Raw genomic sequence first — 15,878 nt, forward strand, 5'->3', positions numbered from 1 at the left:
TTTAGGCCACAATTACCAAACTGGAAAAGATTCATTTTAAAGTCAGCTCTGTTCCCAATTCAGCTATTTTGTCCTAAAACTTAAAATGAATTTTCAATTCTAACTATTCATGTATGTGTTTCTAATACTGTAATTGTGATTTCCACACAATTTTGATTTTGCTTCCCTGTGAAGAATGGCCGATATTTTTCAAGTCTTGCAACAAGCATATTTGTTAATGAGTTTGATCTCACAGACAGCCCATCTACGTGCTTCTTGACAGCACTACTAAAAATCTGAAATACCAAAGTTAAAATGTATCCTAGTACCCTCTGATGTAAAAAACATCCATATTACGTCAAAGACACTGAATGGGATTTAAATCATTTAATTTATTTGTAACCAGTGCAGAGAACGGAAGATGGGAGTCATGAGACAAGTGCATCTGATTAGTAAGTAACCTGATCGGAGTATTTTGCACCATCTGCATACTGTGTAATTCTTTTTCTGGAAGTCCCAGATATAGTGCCTTACAGTAGTCCAGGCATGACACAAAAGGCATGTATAGTTTTGGGAGAACTTCCAGAGGAACCATCAGCTTAATCCAATGTTTCTCATGTGGAAGGAGGAGGATCTGAATGTAGCTTGCAATTTACATACGAGTTAAAGGGACACTGTAGTCACCAGAACAACTACTGCTTATTAAATTTGTTCTGGTTAGTAGAAACATTACCTTCAGGCTTTTTGCTGTAAACACTGTCTTTTCAGAGAAAATGCAGTGTTTACATTACAGCCTAGTGATAACTTCACTGGCCACTCCTCAGATGGCTGCAGGTCTAAAGGAAACAGTGACAATGTATTTAGCTCCATACTTGAAAACAAGTAAGATTTCTATATTTAGGGAGGCATGAGGGGAGCAGAGTGGCTAGATGGTGGTTTTAACCCTATAGGATCAGGAATACATATAAGGATGTGAGGAAGACTGGCACTAGGTAAGGAAGGGGGGATAGGACAAATTATATCCGACCTATAATATTCCTATAAGTGCTTCCACCACTGCCTGCAAATGCAGAAAGACTACGCCTGACACCAGCATGCTGATTGCTGAAGACAGACATTTTGTGAAACAAAAACAGCATTAGGCAGTCCGGAACAGATCCTGTGCCAGGGGTACAACTTGGCCCCTGCATAAAATTTCAGATTTCTCTTCTCACTTTTAAAATAAGAAGTGGTCACAGAGGTTGGAGTAACCCATTAACACTACAGCCCCATAATGACTACTACACATGCTGAGGCACAAATTTAGCTCACTCAAAGTGAAGTCAAGTGAATTTACGTCTTATCAATCCAAATGACTTGATCTGTCAATGCCCGGAGGTCCACCAAAAAAAAAAAAAAAAAAGCCTTCAATGGAGGTTCATAATGATGTTATAGATGACTGAAATTCTAGGAAGTTGTGACAAATAAAATAACCCAATTAAAAGTAATTTTCTACATGATTATCAATGTGAATAGACATAGAATAGCATGTAGAGGGCCGCATACTACTGGTCCCTTTAACCCCTTAAGGACACGACATGTGTGACATGTCATGATTCCCTTTTATTCCAGAAGTTTGGTCCTTAAGGGGTTAAAGTACATGTCATGCATTACATTGTCACAGCCACCTGTTTTGAGGTGAACAAAAACAGCATAACAGAAAGACAGCAGAAACCAGTCTAGTCAAATGTCAGAAACTGTAAGATAATGTTTGAAGCTATTAAGGGGAGTTTAAAAAATCCATATGCTTCTTTCCAAGTCCCCCAGCTCATTGTAACAGCCGCTGAGAAGCATAACCCTACCTTCAGTATATGAAATACATGTGATCAGTATAATATTCCAGAATTATAGGGCGGTCATGTGATTAACTGCAGATGTAAGGCACCCACTGTGCATCTTTTGCATTGAGGGTACCTTTCCTTATGATGTTCTGTTTCCATATCTATATATAACAAAGTTCTTTTTATAGTACAGGTATCTTGTTCCTGACTAATAAAATATAAGTTAGCTGCAGAAGGCAGTGTCACATCTATAAATAAACAGACACACAATCAAACCGAGCTGATCTCTCTGTGGAGGACCACCAATGGGATTAACGTACGAAAGTGTTTTGCTACCATAAGAAACTGGACAATAACAAATATCCATCAGCAGAGATATAGATAAAATATCCTGCAGTTTGTGTTTGCTGGAGCCATTCATCTGTAACTCTAGTACCTATTTAGTGTATCATAGAAAAGTGTAAAAGATACCCCCTTGCGCACATTTTAAAAAAGGAAAATCTCAAAATATTAACATTGCTCTAGATGTTACCTTTCGTAGCTCAACGGTCACTTCATTTCGATGTCTTCTCATAGTCTGTATAAAAAAAAATAGAAAGATTACAATTGTATATTTATCAGAAATCCAGACTAGAAGTATGTCATAACAAATGCATAGTCCTCACTTACCAACCGGGTTCTGTTCTTACGACTGTTGTAAAACAAATTGTTTGGTAAGTGAGGATGCGCTACATAGCATGCGCACCAGAGCAGATCTATGTTCGGGAAAATTTTTCGAACATAGACAAGCGCAACGAAGCAGGGAATCCCTCAAATCTATGTTCGGAGAACATTCCAAGAACATAGACCAGCTCTCTAACGTGGGGAATCCTTTGTATCCCTGCGCTAGAGAGCTGGTCATAAGTCTGAGCCGTCAAACAGGTAAGTCTCAAAGTGAGGACTACATGTGGCACAATTGATAAAGGCTAGAAGAACTCTTCTAGCATTTTGACTATGCATGAAGTGCATCCCAGAGCAGCAGGTGGGCTGGAGGTTTCCTGCACATACCACTCTAGCTGTCCTATTAATTCATTTCATATGGTTTTAGTTCAAATAATAGGGGATGAGGGAAGGAGGAGAGTAAATAAATAAGATCCATACATGTACACCAAGCATGTTAAACATGCAGCCCACAATGAGTATCTTTGCGGCCCAAACCCGGACTGGCCTACTGGGATACCGGGAAATTTCCCGGTAGGCTGCCTGCCCTGGGGCCGCTTTGTGCTGTGGCCCTTCCACAAGCAATGGCCGACCACATGAACACAAAACATTCTTCCACACCGGCCGCCAGATATGCGCATACAGCAAATGGAGTCATATCTGGCAGCTGCGCGCAGAGCAGGCCAGTCACTCCCCCTTCCCTGCTGCTCAAGTGCCAGAGGAGCAGATGCAGAGAAGATCGTACAGGACGGGACAGGAAAGACTGCTTAAGGCAGTGGAAGATGGGCTTGGGGGAACCTTCATGTAGTGTAGTGTATTCAACCGGGGGGGGGAGGGGAGGTGAGGCAGTGTATTAAACCGGGGGGGAGGAGGAGGGGCAGTGTATTCGAGAGAAGGGGGTAGTGTATTAAATTATGGGGAATTAGATTAAGGGGGGCAGTGTAAATTGGGGAAAAGAGGGACACAGTGTATTATAGAGTGGTGGGAGGGGGCCATTGCATTAAATTGGTGGGAGTGGGCAGTGTATCAAATTGGGGAAGGGAGCAGTCTGTTAGAGTGGTTGGAGGGAGGGAGCAGTGTGTTAAATTTGGGGGTGAGGGGTGGGGAGGGGAGAGGAGGCATTGTATTATATTGGGGGGAGGGAGGGGAAGCATTGTGTTAAATTAAAATGGTAGGAGTGGGGGCAGTGTATTAACCCCTTAAGGACCAAACTTCTGGAATAAAATGGAATCATGACATGTCACACACGTCATGTGTCCTTAAGGGGTTAAATTAGAGTGGGGGGAGGGTGGGCAGTGTACTAGATTGGGGGACATAGTAAGTAATTTGAAGAGAAGCTTTTTAGTAAATTATATATAGGTAACCAGGATTACATATTTTTTGCATGAGAACGATCAGAGTAATTTTAGTTTGTGTTGGTCTAGGTTGAACTATTTTTTTTGCGGCCCACAAACAAACTATGTATTTGGCCCGTGTTCACTTTTGAGTTTGACAAGCTTGATTTACACAGTGTATTCCTACAGGAATATTTTGGTTTTGTCAGTTTATGTATGCACACTGCACTATTTATAATTATAGCTTTCAGACACATTGTTATTAAAAGAACTGCTTATACAGTACATTTAATTGTTTACCCTTTGTTGTATGAATTTGCATGAATTACTTTTTTTTAATCTAGAAGGAAAAAGTGTAATTCATATCAACAATCCCCCTTCTTAAAATATGCCATCTCCAGTAATGCCTCCACTGTCACTTGACAACCTAACACAGTAGTCTAGAAATACTCCAGACTGCTTCCAGTTTCCGCACAGTAGTGACGGGTTTAGATCAGTCAAGGCAGTAGGTATAGATGTCACAAGAAGCATTCAGAGCATCACGGAGAGTGTGGGCACAGAAGGTGAAAAAAAAAATGGAGGTGGAGGCTGGAAAAAATAAATCAAATGACAGAAGCTGTGGACATGCACTTGAGGGTCTTTCCCAAAGACCTTGGGTATATTGCTACTCTGGAGTACAGTCAGAAAGCAATCACTTTTAGGTGCAGGTTAAATAACTATTCAAACAAACCTATACAATAAACAAATAAATAAAAATAAAATACATAACATAAGAATAATGTTACATAATAAAATAAGAACAAATTAGCAGAAGTCCGTATTAAAAGGATAGTTTAAGGACCACAACCACTACAGTACACCATCGACAAATGGTTTGACTATTGTGGAACACCACCAGGGGACTCCTGCCACCATAACCACGATGCACTATTGTAGTTATGGTGCCAAGACAGATCCAATAATCCAATAAGGTCTGACGAAAATACATGGAACAGATATAGAAATTGGAACACATGTAAAGGACTTCTATGTAGAGAAAATATACTGACAGTACAAATGTCTATCCACACGGAAGAGAATATGCACTACGGTTGACTAAGAGTAACTCTTATAATCAAAGTCCCCACATGAGGCCTATGAATGTAGAATGTCATACTTTCATAACCATCACAAAAAGTTTGGGAAACATAGAAAATCCTGGTAACATGCTGATCTCCTGAAAGTTTAGCAGAAATCTGGTACACAACTTATTTCCTCATCTCTTCAAAACGGCAAACTGGGTTAAGGAAAAATGTAACAAAGAAAGAGGACTACTCTGTAACCTCAATGTTAAAGGACCACTATAGGCACCCAGACCACTTCAGCTTAATGAGGTGGTCTGGGTGCCTGGTCCAGCTAGTATTAACCCTTTTTTCTATAAACATAGCAGTTTCAGAGAAACTGCTATGTTTATAAATGGGTTAATCCAGCATCTAGTGGCTGTCTCATTGACAGCCGCTAGAGGGCTTCCGCGATTCTCACTGTGAGAAGACGCCAGCGTCCATAGGAAAGCATTGATAATGCTTTCCTATGGAATGGCTAAATGCGCGCGCGGCTCTTGCCGCGCATGCGCATTCAGCCGAAGAGGAGGCGGAGAACTCCCCGCCCGGCACTGGAGAAAGAGGTAAGTTTAACCCCTTTCTCTCCATCCAGCCCGGCGGGAGGGGGACCCTGAGGGTGGGGGCACCCTCAGGGCACTATAGTGCCAGGAAAACAAGTATGTTTTCCTGGCACTATAGTGGTCCTGTAAGAACCAAAAATGGCTCCCTATTGGACAGTCACATTATATTTTTCAGGCCTCACAAAACTGCCACAAAAAAATAGTATACTGTGGTGGCACAAAATGTCTAAAAACCTACTTTACTCCTTAACCAGAGGATCTTTAGAATTTGTTGTTCTCATAAACAACCACGTGTTTCATTACTTTTAAATTTCCTTTTTCTTCCTAAATGCTAGAAAGCGTTTACAAGAACTTGAACTTTGATAGCAATGTTTAGTTATTTTAAACCTTTTATATAGTATACTGCAAGAAGCTGTGGTATAGGAGAAAAGGAAGGGTACATTTTGCATTATCAATGGTGCTGATGAGGGGACAGTATTTAGATTTCCATGGAGAGCATTTGTCTTTGTTAAATTGCTCACAAAAGGTTTGACAAAGAACCAGTGGACAGTAACCGAAGTCTTTAGGCAACATAAACATTAGTCCAAGCCTTACTGGGAGGGGGAGAGAGAAGGGGGAGAGGGGGGGGGGGGGGGGGGAGAGAGTGAGTGTGAGTGTTCATTTTGAAACTCACCCTTTTCCCCCCCCTCATAAGCAGTTGTGGCAACTTTATACTTTTGCCATTACCATGATATGGATAATGTTTCTATGTCGTCAACATGTGGATTGTAAATGTGTGTCTAGCACAGGGATAGGCAACCTTCAGGCCTCCAGAGGTTGTGGACTACATCCCCCAGAATGCTGGCAAATCATCATGGGACGTGTGGTCCAAAACATCTGGAGTGCCGAAGGTTATGATGCAAGGGCTTTGCATTCCTATACAATGAAGTAATGCAGACATCAAACCACCACTGTGAATATAGAAATCACTGATCTTGTTGTAGGTGGTGTTGGCTGCTGCAACAGGGCTGAACATTTCCAACATATAAGCAGAGGAAATTAGGGTTTAAAGGACACACTTCAAAAAGTTGTCTGTGAATCCCATTTTCCAAAATACTGAACTATATTCCATATTGAAGGATGCTACGGCAAATGCTGTCCAGGTACGCCTGACACATACTAATCTGGGTTACATACTTACTGTAAATTGACACTGACGGTAGTTTCAGAAGCAAGTGTACATGGGTACAACACATTTACACTAAATGGATGAGCATTTGATTCATATACACAATTTCATTTAAATTCTTTTTATATATAACTAAACTTAAAAAAAAAAAAAAAAAAAAAAATTAACCTCCTCCTAATCTGGCAATCTAAACGCACATTCTTAAAGGACCACTCTAGTGCCAGGAAAACACACTCGTTTTCCTGGCACTATAGTGCCCTGAGGGTGCCCCCCCACCCTCAGGGTCCCACTCCCGCCTGGCTCTGGAAAGGGGTAAAAACTTACTTTTTTCCAGCGGTGGGCAGAGAGCTCTCCTCCTCCGATCCTCCTCTTCTCCTCCCCGTCGGCTGGCTGCGCGCGCATTCAGCCGGTCACATAGGAAAGCATTCATAATGCTTTCCTATGGACGCTTGCGTGCTCTCACTGTGATTTTCACAGTGAGAATCACGCAAGCGCCTCTAGCGGCTGTCAGTGAGACAGCCACTAGAGGAAATAGGGGAAGGCTTAACCCATTCACAAACATAGCAGTTTCTCTGAAACTGCTATGTTTATGAAAAAATGGGTTAACCCTAGAAGGACCTGGCACCCAGACCACTTCATTAAGCTGAAGTGGTCTGGGTGCCTAGAGTGGTCCTTTAATGCCGAGTAAAACTGCTCACCCTCTAAAGCAGCTAAAGTAGAGTTCTATAGATTATCTGCTAAAGATTACAAGAGGCTTGCACTTTGCCATATGATTAAAGAAAAACACACAGGGGTAGTAAGGACAAGGAGATGGGTGTCACAGACTTAAAAACCTTTACCTGGACAGTGCAGGGGAAGGGGTAAATAAGACATTAAAAGTAGCCTGGGTTCAAGCACTGTCATTTATGCTTATGAAGAATCTGAACGTATATATATTATATCAGATATCAAATAATACGATTAATTGTGCACTTAAACAACTACATTAAAGAAAGTGAATAACCCAGTTATTTAAACAAGTTAAGATCACATTAGTATTGATTACACAAATAGCTTGCAAGGAGTGGCTTTGAACTTTGACTATCCCATTGATATTTAATAATCAAAAAATAAGTGTGGTTTTCTGGCCAATGTAAATAGTGTGAAAACATATTGAAAGTGAAGCTTCTGGTTTTGGGTAACTCAGTGGGCTTTCCTAGTGGTAAGGTTAGGGAAACGGACTGACTGTTCTTCTGGTACAGATAAGAACCCTTTGAAACATTTATTATAAGAGACCACGGCAAGGACCAGGGTGAGTAAATCGACCAGACATATAAATGTGGGGTTGCCAGGGAATTGGAGGGAGATAGGAATGGACAGTTTGTCTACTTTCCCTATAGAGTTTAGGGATACTTAGATTCCAAGATCTAAACAAATCAGACTTTGATTATCAATACCTGTTGCAAAAGTGTTACAGCCATATATACACTACGGCTCCAGGTGTGGCATGGAAATCTGTGCAGGGTTGCAAGAGTGAGTACGGCACTACTGAAGGAATACCTGAGGATGCATGCACCACCTTTTTACAGATCCCCAAGAATGCCTGGAAGATCACAGGTAAAGTTACCCTACACTGGAAATGCAGTGGAGGTATCAGTGTTTGTTGTGTTTTAATTTACCACTGCTGTGTTACTCACAGTAGTTCGTATACGCTTCAATAGCATTTACAGAGGTGTGAAATGAGAAATGTCACTTTCAAAGATGTTAAGCTTTTAAATCACTAGCATGACAAGCCATTAATTTACTGCAATATAATTTGGATATTTGATTCAGGAACAAATGCATGATTGGTAAAAAGACAAATGCTTTTAAGTGGCAATAGTTCCATGTTTGCCTTTCCTGGTCAGCCTTCTTTCTATCTGTTCCTAAAAGATTATGTGATTTGAAATATTGCCATGCTTGTACAACAGTCACAGGCGTAGGAGGCTATGATAAGCTTAAATTATGAAGTATGGCATGCAGTGCAGCTTTACTATAGGTATGTTCCTGTATGGCTGATAAACTAGGTAGTTTTATGGACGGTGACATAATTTCAAGGGCTGATTTAAAAGGACCTAATTTGAACCAGCACAGAATTATCACATACTGATCTGCAAAAATGAAAAGGCCCCTTCTGTTAATCTAACATTTAGATGAAGTGGTGGATAAGCAATATTCTGAACCTGTTTGACACTACTTTAAATAGAAACTATAGTCACCAGAACAACTACGGGTTAGTGTAGTTCTGGTAAATATAACCAGTCCCTTTAGGCATTTTCATGTAAACACTGCTTTTTCAGAGAAAAGGCAGTGTTTACATTGCCCCTAGAGATACCTCCTGTGGCCACTGAAGGTGCTTCCAAGGGCAGTGCTGCACAGTAGGCTGCATTGCCGTTCAGCGTCTCCACGCTCTTCATGGAGAAGCTGAATTGTCCTCATTTAAACCCAATTACTCAATGCTTTCCTACGGGGATCTTTTTTGACGCTGGAGGTTCGTGAGGACGTCCAGCATCAAATAAGTGCGATGTACTCAGTGTAAACGGCGGAAGCTCTGAAACTGCTATGTTTTCAGCTGTAGGGTTAAAACTAGGGGGACCTGGCACCCAGACCACTTCATTGAGCTTGGTCCTTTAATGCCAGATTCTGTGGAACTCCTTTCCCTTCTCCGTTAGACTTTCACCCAGTCTCGACTCCTTCAAAAAATCCTTGAAAACACACTTCTTCAGGAAAGAATAGCATTTAAACTGTTAGCGGGTTTTCATTCATCCGCCTCTCCCTCCCCATGACTCTTCTCCTGCAACTGTCAAAAATAACCTAAGTTTATTTAAATACTTTTCTAGCAACCTATTTCATTACCCCTACTTACACCCTTTGTGTCACTATACCCCACTCCCTCTAGGATGTAGGCTCATTGAGCAGGGCCCTAAACCCCTCTGTTCCTGTGCATCCATTTGTCTGGTTACAATTACATGTCCGTTAGTCCACCCATTGTACAGTGCTATGAAATTTACTGGCGCTATATAAATAAAATTAAAATAATTTGTGAAGAAATTGTGTTGCTTACGCAAAACACATTAAATGTACAGAAAATCGGCACCTGTTATCGCCAATCAGCTCAAAAGACAACCAATAATCTGTACTGGCTCTGGAAATTGGATATTGGTCATGGTCTAGTTTAAATAGTCTGCTCTTCAAGGCCTGCTCTCACTCCCGGGAAAGTGATCAGTCCAAGTTATAAGTGCAGCATGTGTATGCCTCATACACAATTTGTGCAAAAATTGACAGAAGAACAGCATACCAGCTGTCTGGCCAATGTTTTTGGTGGGCTGTCTTATAACTACAATAATTATTACAAATCACGGCAGTTACAAGCCACTCATCAGTAAGTGGGTGTAGGGTATTCTCTGCACCATCAAGTTTGCAATAATGGAAAGTTATTATAGTGCAGATTCTGATAACCATTTATTGGTTCTAGTGCCTCAAGTTCCTTGGCACTGTGTCTCTGTTCAATGTTGAAACACATTCAAGCGGTTTAGCACTGAATGAAAGCCTGTGGCTTTCCACAGTCAAAGGTTTGGCTAAGGCAGAGATTACATACTTCTTTACTCATATAAAGTCATAGCAGCAATGTACGGCTGTGATGGGCTGAAGGAGGCTAGCTGACATTTTCAGCCTACCACCACCACCATTGCTCATGCGAATGCTTACTTCACTCAGCGCAATCAGCAGAGAATGGACTGCTTGGGACTCTAGCTTAGCATTAGACCCTTAAAAACAGATTAATACTGAGCTGAAGGATTGTGCCTGGAAACTCCAGGGACTCAAATGAGATTAAGTTGCCTACATTGCCTACAGTGTCCCTTTAACAGAATGTAGACAAAGAATGTGGGGCGTCAACTCTACAGTCACCAAAACAATTTTAGAGGTAGTTTTGGTGTATAGATCATGCCCCTACAGTCTCACTGCTCAATTTTCTGCAATTTAGGAGTTAAAAACTATATTTATATAGTCTTAGGCACACCTCACTGCATGTGACCTACACAGCCTTCCTAAACACTTCCTGTAAAGAGTCATCAAATGTTTATACTATATTGCACACCAATTATAGTGTATGTATGCTAAAGTAAAAAAAAAGTAATTCTCTAAGCAATTTAAAATTGGGAAAAAGGAATGCGTCCCAAAGTCATGCTGTGGGCATTACCCTAAAATCAACCGTATTCCTCAACAAAAAGGTACAAGAACCGAGCTATTAGAATTAAACTAGAACCTAAATGAATTCCCAGATATCACCCACTTTGAACAGGTAAGTAATATTCACTATAATAAGCTAGCCTCAAAGTCTCCGGGCCAAAGAATTATGCAGCTAGTTTCCGTTTGTAAGCAGATCAGTGAGGTAGTTGCAAACTAGCAGGAGTCAGCTCCTAGAGAGAGCTTAAAGGGACACTATAGTCACCAAAACAACTTTAGCTTAATGAAGCAGTTTTGGTGTATAGAACATGCCCCTCCAGCCTCACTGCTCCATTCTCTGCCATTTAGGAGTTAAATCACTTTGTTTATGAACCCTAGTCACACCTCCCTGCATGTGACATGCACAGCCTCCCTAAACACTTTAACTTCTAAATAGTGAATTGAGCAGTAAAACCCAAGAGGCATGATCTATACACTAAAACCGCTTCATTAAGCTAAAGATGTTTAAGCTAAAGTTGTTTAAGTGACTATAGTGTTTCTTTAACCCCTTAACGCCGTTACGACGTACCATGCCGTCATGCATTAAATGGGCTTTAAAGCCGTTGCGACGGCATGGTACGCCGTAACGGCTTGCAGCCCCAGGAGGTGAGTTGTACTTACCTCCGCCGCGATCCTCTTCTGGGGGGCTGCCTGATAGCCCAGGCAGCCCCCCTCCGGCAAATGAGGCCCCCGGGGGCCATGTGATCTGTTTGTGACTAAGTGGCTACTAAAAAAAGACTAAACATACCCCACTTTCAATACCTTGGCTTGTCTACTTTTTCAAATGCTATGCCATTATGGGGGTAATTCTCATTCCTGGGCTACCACACCGTCTCAAAGGTAACATTACTAATCTGGAAAATTTCAATTTGAAAATGGAATGTTCTATATTTGACCCTGTAACTTTCCAAAACAACATAAAACCTGTTAATGGGGGGTACTGTTGTACTCGTGAGACATCGCTGATTACAAATACAGTGTTATGACATTCACAGTTAAAATGTCAGACGGAAATGCAAATTTTTAAAAAAAAAAAAAACTTATTTTCTCACTTTTTTAAATTTTATTCATAATAAATTATGTTCCATATATGAATAGTTAATGATAGATTAAAGCCCTGTTTCTCCTGAACAAAATGATATATAATAAGTGTGGGTGCATATAATTTGAAAGAGAGGAACTACGGGTGAACAGACATATAGCGCAAATTCCAGTTTTTGTTTACGTTTTGTTTTGATCAGAACGTGCACTATTGACTCCGTCCTGAAGGGGTTAAGATAGGAGGAAAATAGAAACAAAGGCAGCAACAATGTAACTCACTGATTGATACATAAACTTATAGTCTTAGAATAGTCAATCAATAAAAGCTAATTTATTCTGATCCACTTAAAGTGACACTATACAGGGTGGCCCATAAGTCCATACCCATCCAGCACACAGATACACTGGATACATAAGATATATGGATGGCTAGTGACTTACGGGCCATGCTGTAGTCACCAGAACCACTACGAAATTTTAATGTAGAGGTTCTGGTGTCTATAGCATGTCCCTGCAGTGTGCAGAGAAAAGGGCAGTGGCATTGCTGGCTACAAATACCTCTAGTGGCAGTCACTCAGGAACTGAACGTTCCCCATAGAGATGCACTAATTCAATGCATCTGTATAAAGTGATGCAGCTTGGCACAGGGAAGCGTTTTGCCGCACATGTGCAATAGCCTTCAAATACTTTCCTGTGGAAAAGCATTGGATTGGTTGAGATTATAAAGACTGATCACCTCAGCCATAGAGGATGAAATGAACGGAAACAACCGCGGCGAGTCCAGCATGGCATGGGATAAGAGGAAAGTAAAATCACCTTTTTACTGCAGAGAGGAGGCCGGTATTCTAAACAGCCACTTCAGCACTATAGTGTCTGGAATACATGTTTGTATTCCTGACACTAAAGCGTCCCTCTAACTACTGAAGGCAAACATTTAATGCTTGACTAAGCTAACACTAACTTTATGTATCAATCAAGGGGTTACTTTGCTGCTGTTTTTCTCTCTCTCTCTCGGAGTCTGATGCCTATTTGTTTACAACTATATAAGAGATCTGCTTACAGACACACTAGCTGTATGATAATTTACTCCTTTGGCCCAGAGACTCAAAAGAGCCACTATAATAACCCAGACAATTTCATCTCAATACTGTCATACTGACAGCCACTATAGGCGCTTCCACTGCTCTGACCAAGTATAAATCAATCACGTGATACGAAAGTCCCCATAGGAAAGCATTTCTTAAACGCGTATGTGGCACTTTCCACGCGTTGGCAAGGTTGCCAATGCTCCTCTATGATAAGCACTGGACCATCATTGAGGTGGCCATGCTTCATTTATGGTCTCGCAAGAGGCAATCAACACTCTTTAAAACAGAGACCTTAATACAAGAAGTGACAAGGACAATATAGCATTAGGAATACAGGTTTGTATTCTTAATGCTATATAGTTCCTTTAAGGGTAGTCCCTTTTAGTAATTGTTACACTTACCTGTTTACATTGGCTGATTTGGGGGAATTTATTTAGGTTCTAGATTAATTCTAATTAGGTTCCAGTATCTTCTTATTGATAAATAATTATTTAAATCGCAGTTTAGGGGTTAGATTATTGGTGTCAGAGGTCTGATTTTTTTTTTTCAAACCACATTGAGCTTTAGTGGTTATGGATGGCCCCATTTCATATTATTAGTGGTACATGTGGTGAGAGTGTCATGGTTGCTTTACGTCATAAGCACTATTACTTTGCAAGAGTTATTAATCCACCTCAATTAAATAGACCAGTCAGTACCGTTATGGGAGAATGAATGAATGTGTGTGTATATATATATATATATATATACACACACACACACCTAGTAGAAACCAAGAGGAACTTAAACATTTATCGTTAAAGAAAAAAGAAAGAAGACAAATGGACATTGTTTAATAACTAAATTTGACATTAGACTTGATGACATTCATTTCCATTGTACAGCCAATTACTCGTAAACGAAGCATGTCACATATTTGGTACAAGAATAGAGTATGATGGACTTAGTAAGCATTCCTTTAATAAGATGATGTGTACTTGTAGACATGACGTGTATGGGAATAAAATGCTTTAACACAATAAACCAAAAAAATTTAAAATGACTTCTAAAGTAAATGTCTCCAATGCATAATATTGTAAATTTGACTTTAAAATACAAATCTGTCACAGATCATACTCAAAGTAGATGACAGATTTGGAAAATAACAGCAGAATTGTGAGACTTCACATGTTGATTTACACAGAAACTTAAATATGAACAACTGTCGTACACCACCAATATTAACCAATATAGTTTAATGGTTTTCGTTAACTTCTTAAAACAAAACACATTCAACATAATATTAAAGCGCATTTTAATATTTAAAAATGCAATATAACCTTAATATTCATATTTTGAAATCTTCATTCTTATTCCTGTAAATATGGACTCACTTATATCCATAAACCATGGACTCATTTGCCTATTTCAAGAGTGTATGGAATCAACTCAACAATGAATGCCAAGCAATATTGATACGATACCTTACCAACCGGCATAACAAACTGATTTGCCAATTATGTCCATGTTACAGAAGTTAATGCCTATGTGAATGGAGGCTCCCACTTTGGGCTGTGTGACCTTTATAACTGGGGCCTGTATAACTAGCAAGTCTGTCTGTATCAGGTGGAGGGGCAGCATTAATAATACTGGTGCCATCTAAAGGAAGTCAGATTCATGGTCACCACCAAATTCCCACACTCTCATTCTCTTTTTTACTCAGCATTGCAGAGTATCACTACATTATTCTGACCATCAAAATATTTATGGGAAAATTTATAATAAGTCCCCTTTATGAGTCCAACAAATCCTAATTATTAGTAATCCCCTATTGCAGTGATTGCCCATCTCTGACATTCTAGGTGTTAATTCTATCTCCCATCACACTCAGCCAGCTGGGAATCAGCACAAGCAGGCTGAGGGTCCTGTGATTGGCAATCCGCACGGCTGGCTAGATGGGAGTGCCATTAGGGTGTCCCTCGCATCACGGGAGCCACGGGGCACAGGATTTGGCTGCTGACTGGCCCACAGCGAGTTAAACGTCGCTGTGCATGATGGGAGTGGGAGTCACAGGGCTGCTGGAATGCCATTGTGACAGCGGGGCATCCTGGGAAACGTAGTTCCCGGCAGCCGGAGGTTTCCCCATCCCTGCCCAATCCGGTTCCCCAGGCCGGGCCCGGATGCTGTGCCCGGGGCTGGATGGAGCCGCCATGGCCGGCCGGGAGGGGGGCTCGGATCCCCTCAGGCCGGCTCTCAGCCCGTGGGGGGCGGGTGGCTAGCAGCGGGGCTGGCCTGGCGACCTCTCACACCGCGGGCCCCGGGCACAGCCGGGCTCTCTCTCTCTCTCTCTCGCTCGCTCACCTCCACATCCCGCCCTTTGTTCTTGAAGCTCTTGATGCGGTGGTTCTCCAGGCCGGCGTTCTCCGCCATGGCGGCTCTCTGCCTCTCACTGCCCGTTACCGGCTGCGACAACAAGCACCGCGCGAGCCGCACTCCCCCGCCCTGCGCGCGCTCGACGACGACGACAATGTGGGAGGGAGTGTGCGAGAGGAGGCAGGGGGCGGGGCTGTTACGTCACCTGGCAGGGCGGAGACAGGCTGCGCGTGCTGGGCGAGCCTGCCATGCGACCTGCTGTTACCACACTCAGTTACTTAGAACTCCAGCCTCCCATACAGCAAATATAAATAATGTACGTCCTGCTTTAATAGGGATACATAATGGGAATTGTTGGATAAATGAATAGGTTGTAAGGGGGTGGAACACGTGGTGGATGTCTGTGAAATCTAAGAGTTTATGTCTCCGCTTGCTCATTATAGAAGTCAATGACGGCGGCCATTTATTCGGAGACTATTTGCTCGTTGAAGC

General features: G+C 41.6%; 1 protein-coding gene across 1 annotated transcript in view; it reads right to left on the minus strand.

Annotated features, from left to right (window-relative positions):
* Positions 1–15,546, minus strand: part of KPNA3 (karyopherin subunit alpha 3) — a 41,837-nt gene extending 26,291 nt beyond the window's left edge. Inside the window, exons 1-2 of the mRNA XM_063428789.1 lie at positions 15,375–15,546; positions 2,332–2,376 (exon numbers count right to left, since the gene is read on the minus strand). Of these exons, the coding sequence (XP_063284859.1) occupies positions 2,332–2,376; positions 15,375–15,443 (114 nt within the window). The 5' untranslated portion in view covers positions 15,444–15,546. The remainder of the gene's footprint in view (positions 1–2,331; positions 2,377–15,374) is intronic.
* Between the last annotated feature and the right edge of the window lie 332 nt (positions 15,547–15,878).

This window comes from Pelobates fuscus, chromosome 1 (genome assembly GCF_036172605.1).
Source record: "Pelobates fuscus isolate aPelFus1 chromosome 1, aPelFus1.pri, whole genome shotgun sequence".
NCBI lineage: Eukaryota > Metazoa > Chordata > Amphibia > Anura > Pelobatidae > Pelobates > Pelobates fuscus.